Raw genomic sequence first — 5,992 nt, 5'->3', positions numbered from 1 at the left:
CAGGAAAAACAATCTTCTATGGTAATATGCAAAGAAAAAGAAAATTCATAGCTTTAAAACTTTTTGACTTATTGAAGAACTTACAAAGATGTAAACCATGTCTTATCAGTCTTCACACAGAGTGTAGAAATAGTAAGAGTTCAGTCTCTGAAATTCTGAAAGATAATTACCAACTGTATCCGTGTGTCAAGTGTACTCCTAACAGTTTTTTTTTTTCTATCCTACAAGTGCTTTAGGCTCAACTTGCCTGTACCCATACGCATAATGTGCCCCAAGTTAGATCTGCACCTTTTTTACCTTAAAACAACAGATTAATAGTTCTGATTCTAGGTGGAACATTAAGTACGTGAAAGATTTATAAAGCTGAGAGTTGGAAAAGAGTTTAAGGTGCCAGAGAACTCTGCTGCTGACTGTGGATTAAACCAAAACATTTTAATAGAATCATAGAAAACTAGGGTTGGAAGATCATCCAGTCCAACCGCCTGCGCAAAGCAAGACCATCCCCAACTAGATCATCCCAGCCAAGGATTTGTCTAGCTGTGTCTTAGGATGGAGGTTCCACAACCTCTGTGGCTTACCTGTTCAAGTGCTTTACTACCCTTCTAACAAGAGTTTTTCCTACTATCAAACATAAACTTCACTTGCTGTGACTTGAGGCCATTGCTCCTTGTTCTGTCATATGCCACTACTGAGAACAGTCTAGATTGGAGCAGGCAATTATTTTGGGTGGAGGGCCACTTACTGAGTTTTGCAAGCCATCAAGGGCCACATGGGTAGCCACGCCCCTTGACAGGTACCCTGCCTCCTGGTCGCCATCTTAGGACTGGAAGTCCTGCCTCTTAACCCCTGACCTTTGCCACCAGAAGTTCCTCCCCTTGCCCCTGTGAATTACACATTTCAGTAAGGGGCTTTGCCATCTCGGAACCAGAAAAATACCAGATTATATGCTAAAAATCAAACATGTACTACAATATTCATTAATTTCATTAAAAAATATTTTTTCTCCCGATTTACATGTATTTGTGTAGTGTACATAGAGGTGATGGTATAATAGCTTAAAATGAAGTCTTACTCTTGTATAGTGTGGGAGGGTGGGTATATGTTTTTGGGTGTGGGGGAGGATAGGTGTGGGTGTATGGGCTGTGGGTGGGTATGGGTTTTGTTGGGGGTTGTGAGTATGTAGGGGGAATGGCTGGGGATGGTTGTGGCTTGTGAAGGGGGAGGGTTTGTCCACAGCCTGGCAGAGCCCCTACCAGTGCTCCTGCAAGCCCAGGATCTGTGCTCCTGTTGGTCCTGGCCCTGGGCCCCGTGCTTCTACTTGCTGCCACTTGTCCCCTGTCTGACACTGCTGCCCTTCTCCTGCTCTGTCCCAACTGCTCCTGCAGTCCTGGTGCTGTAGCTGGGAACCACATCATGCTGAATGGCTGGTGTTGGGGGGGAGCAGAGAAATGGCTGCAGCAGGTGAGGGAAGGGGCAGCGAGCGGTAGGGCCTGCACCAGTGCACTAGGGCCATTGCAGACAGGGCCCAGAGTGGGGCAGCAGGAGCACGGGGTGGGGACTGCCTGGGGCTCTATGGAGCTGGGCTGGCTCCCTCCTCTCCCTGCTTGAGCAGCAGAGTCCAGCTCCATAGAGCCCCAGGCAGCCCTGCCCTGCGCTTCTGCCACCCCGCTCTGGGTCTCACTGGCACTGTCCCTGGTGCTTCCATCTGGATGTCACTGTGCTCTGCGCGCCTGCTCGCTTCCCCTTCCTCCCGCCTGCTGTAGCCATTTCCCCAATCCCCCACGCTGCTTGCCCACTAGGGGTTCACAGTTGTAATGCCAGGACAGCAGCAGCTGGCCCGGCTGGCCCTGAGGACTGGAGCAATCGCCCACGTTCCTCCCCTGCTTCCCTCCCCTCTCCTTTTTATCTCTATTTCCCTTGGCATAGGGAGGCAGGAACAGTCCCAGGTCAGAATCCTCCAGAAGCCCCAGCTAGGCAGAGGCTTCAGGCCAGGGCTCAGGGTGGAGCGGGAGCCGGGGCCAGGCCAGACCTGCTTCTCTAGCTGCTTGATCCTGCCAGGGGCTCCTCCTGGGTCCTACTGTCCCTGGTTCCTGTCATCCTTGACAGGCATATGGGCAGATAAATATTAATTTTCTAATTTTTTTTAGGGGCCCCATGGACCAGATAGAATGGCCTGGTGAGCTGGATTTGGCCCCTAAAAAAAATTAGGCTGCTATTAAATCCCCTCTGTCTTTCATTCTGTAGGCTACTAAATAAGCCCAGTTCCCTTAGCCTGTCCTCAGAAGTCATGTCCCCCAGCTCCCTCACCATTTGAGTTGCCATCCATTAGATTCTCTCCAGTTTGCCTACATCCTTTCTGTAATGGGCCTCCCAAAACTGGACACAGTACTCCAGATGTGACCTCACCAGTGTGGAATAGAGGGGAATAATCACTTCCCTTGATCTGCTGGCAACACTTTTACTAATGCAGCCCAGTATGTCATTTGTCTTTTTGGCAACAAGGGCACACTGTTGTCTTATATTCAGCTTATTGTCTGCTGTAACCCGCCCAGGCTCTTTTCTGCAGAGCTGCTCCTTAGCCAGTTGGTCCCCAGCCTGTACCAGTGCATGGGATTGTTTCATCCTGCAAATTTGCAGCCTGGGGACAAAATTAGACCTCTGGATATCCAGGTGTCAAAAAATACCCTGGGGGAAAAAAGTTGGCCTGGCATGGTCTGGGACCATGCCCTGAGGCAACCGGTGGCTCAGTCCTCCACAGAGATGTTCTGGTAGCCAGCCAGAACGTCTCTATGGCTGGCCCTTGCCCTGGTGCTTAAGCACGCTGCCTACTTATGCAGGGCAAGCAGCAGTGCAGGCTGCAGGGACCTGGACCTGGCTTCGTGCCAGGTAAGTAGAGGGTTGGGGATCTGGAGGGAGGGGGTGAGGACCATGGTGGGGGTGCTGCCCAGCCCCCATTTCTTCCCCCTGCCCCTGCTTACTCTCCTGCCTGGCCTCAACTCCTCCCCCCCCCCCCCACACTCACTAGCAGTAGCAGCAGCAGTTGGGGCCACTAAGGGCTTCGTGGCAGAGCCCCCCTGCACAGGAGGCAGTGGGGCTTGGCCCCAATTGCATGGCACTTCACCTGCAACATACCAGCAACAGCAGGTGTGGGCGGCTGGAGTCCAGCAGGGGAGCAATGGTGGGGATGGGAGCCAGAGAAGGAACGACCAGGAGCCTGGAGCTGACCAGGGGAACCCCTGAATCATCTCCAGCCTCCTGCTCGTTCCCCTGCTTGGGAGGCTGGATATAAGCAGGAGCACAAGCAGGGGGCTGGAGATTGGAGACAATCCGTTGGTGACAAGCTTGAGACTTCCCCTGCTGTCTCCAGTCTCCTGCTGGTCTCAGGCTTCCCAAGGCTGGGGACGAACAGGGGAATGATCAGGGGGCTGCAGACCAGCAAGGGGGTTGGGCACAGTCCCCCCACACCTATCCAGACACTGACCCGCATCCCCCCAGCTCCCTCCACACCCACCCACACACCAACCCACATCCCCCCACCTCCCTTCCTGCAAACCCCGCATCTCCCCATCACACACTCACCACGTGATAAGGAAACCAAAAGCAAACATAATAGATATTTAGGATCTATTTTATTATGATGCTAGAGTCACTGACAGGCTTCCCAATTGCTTTAACATTGTAAATATAGCAATAAAACGTTGCCTATCTGATCAATCCCTCTCTCTTTTGTTCAAAATGTGGAAGAACATGGATTTTGGGGTATTTTAAAAAGTGAATTTGGGATGCTGCCTCAGCAGTCTAGCTGACACAAGGGACTAGTGTCCGCAGATACCAAGTGGCTGGGCCTCAAAAGCTCCTATCTATTTATAACATTCAAATAAATACCTCAGAAGTTCCTGAGGGCAAGTAGCCCTGAGCTGCTGGCCAGGGCAGGTTTTTTATACTCGGGCCCCAGGCTCTCTCCCCCTGGCTGCAGATCCAGGAGGAGCCAGACAAGGTTATTTTGCCCCAAGTGGAACAGTTTTCTCCACAACAAAGTGGATGTCCCAGCACATGCAATGAAGCAAAAAGTCGTGGCTCACATTTGCACCACTTGTATTTGAGTTGCTGCAAGCGCACATGCTTGCATGTGTGGACGCACTCCATGAGATTTCTTGTGGTCCAATCCTCCAGTTTGTCAAGGTTTTTATGAATCCTAGTCATGTACACCAGTGTATCTGTTATTCCCCCCAGCTCGGTGTCATCTGCAAACTTGCTGAGAGTGCATTCCATCCCATCTTCCCATCTTTGGAGTTTAAATTATTTTTTTTAGCAAATTATTTCACTCTTGGAAAGTTTCTAGGCATCTGTTGGAAGGTATAGACACAACTAGATGGGGTAGTATTTTCATTCATTACGATTTATATGTTAAAAGATGCCATATAGACATTTGCAATGTATATAAAATAAAAATGTTTGGCTTCATCATTCTGTTAAACTTATGGGTTTTGTGTCTGTCTAAGGCAAAGTCCTAAAGGACTTTAAGAAAAAAAAACCTCAATTTACATTTCCTTTAAAAAAAAAGTGAAGTAAACAGTATATTATAATTCTCCATTTTATTTAAATATCTCAACTTTTCACAGTTCTGATACAATAATTACACATTTCTTTTATGAAGGAAATAAATGAAATTGAAGGAAAAAAAATTCCCATGAAACTAAAAATAAAACAGTAAATTAGTTTTAAGTCTTAGCACTGCCACCAAATGCATTCACACACGCAGGTAGTCTCATTGAGCTTACTGAATATAGCAGAGCTTTCAATATTCATGACATCAGTTGCATGCCTAAGTGTTGAAAGGTCTCAAGCTGATATTTTTCCACTTTTTTTCCACATTTAAAGCAATGTATATTATAGTTATGTGAGCAGCTTTATTAAGCAAAATTAAGATACAAATGCTGACTTTGTAAGCTGGAAGGAATAGTTTAATGTTTCTTTCTGGGGGGACCCTTGGTTGGGCTTTTCATTCTGTATATGAAGAAGAGTACGACGACATAGTACATGCTGCTTTTCAGGAGAAGAACTATGTATATTAAAGATGCAGTCCTGTGCGTGAAATTCTCTGCAATATCAAAAACAAAATATAAATATAATGCCTATACAGTAGTTGATGGCTATAGTTTATGCATCCTAATCAAACTCCATATAATTGAGTTAAGGCTGTAATGGTATTAAACTCCCCCCCCACCCCATTGAATATGCAACACCTAAGCTGAATTTGGGTAGTGTTTGATCCGAACTGAAGGGATGGCATTAGGTTTTGGAAGCTTTTTATGACATAACTGAGAGCAGCTTTCTACATCTTGAAGAATTGTGTGTCATCTAGTTTCAATGATTAGGTTTCTCATATATTTTGAATATACAACGTGGTGCTTAATTCTTGCACATACTCTATTAAAAATTGAGAACTGGACACTTGTAAGTTACCTTTGAAAAATACTGTGCCATTTGCTTGCCCGGCAATACAGTTGTCTGTTTGAGTCACAGTTGCTGAAAGAATCAAAGTTATAACATGTAAAGGAAGAATTACCTGTTCAAATGCTTGTTCTGTCTAAGGCCCCTGCTGCTCGTTACATATATCGTGCAATTAACTGGTTAATCACCCAATATATTTATACTAGCCACACGTGCAAAGTAATTATCACACAACTGACTGATTAATTATGCAATAAATTTAAACCAGCCATACATGCAAAGTAGTTATCACACCCTAAAAATGACTATCCAGCTATAAAAAAGCAACCAGCTGCAAAGTTACTGCTTGAAAATGTGTAACAACCCCCTTGCTGGCTTCAGGACACTTTTAATTTCAACATACAACACTGCCCTAAAGTTTTCCTTAATAGGAATTTTTCTTAATAGGAAATTAACATTTTCCTTACTAGGAATTCAGAGATGGAATAAAAAAGTAAAACGGTGACCACAATATAAACAGGTAAAATTGCACTCTTTC

At 46.3% G+C, this 5,992-nt stretch overlaps 1 protein-coding gene across 1 annotated transcript in view; it reads right to left on the bottom strand.

The window, feature by feature from the left end:
- Positions 1–4,594: 4,594 nt before the first annotated feature.
- The window catches only part of LOC102372318 (TCR gamma alternate reading frame protein), a 29,072-nt gene continuing 27,674 nt past the window's right edge, over positions 4,595–5,992 (bottom strand). Inside the window, exons 7-8 of the mRNA XM_025211241.1 lie at positions 5,467–5,529; positions 4,595–5,101 (exon numbers count right to left, since the gene is read on the bottom strand). Of these exons, the coding sequence (XP_025067026.1) occupies positions 4,965–5,101; positions 5,467–5,529 (200 nt within the window). The 3' untranslated portion in view covers positions 4,595–4,964. The remainder of the gene's footprint in view (positions 5,102–5,466; positions 5,530–5,992) is intronic.

Source organism: Alligator sinensis, unplaced genomic scaffold (genome assembly GCF_000455745.1).
Source record: "Alligator sinensis unplaced genomic scaffold, ASM45574v1 scaffold254_2, whole genome shotgun sequence".
NCBI classification, from domain to species: Eukaryota; Metazoa; Chordata; order Crocodylia; family Alligatoridae; genus Alligator; species Alligator sinensis.
The sequence above is the reverse complement of the archived record's forward strand: the minus strand, read 5'-3'. Positions and strand labels throughout refer to the sequence as shown.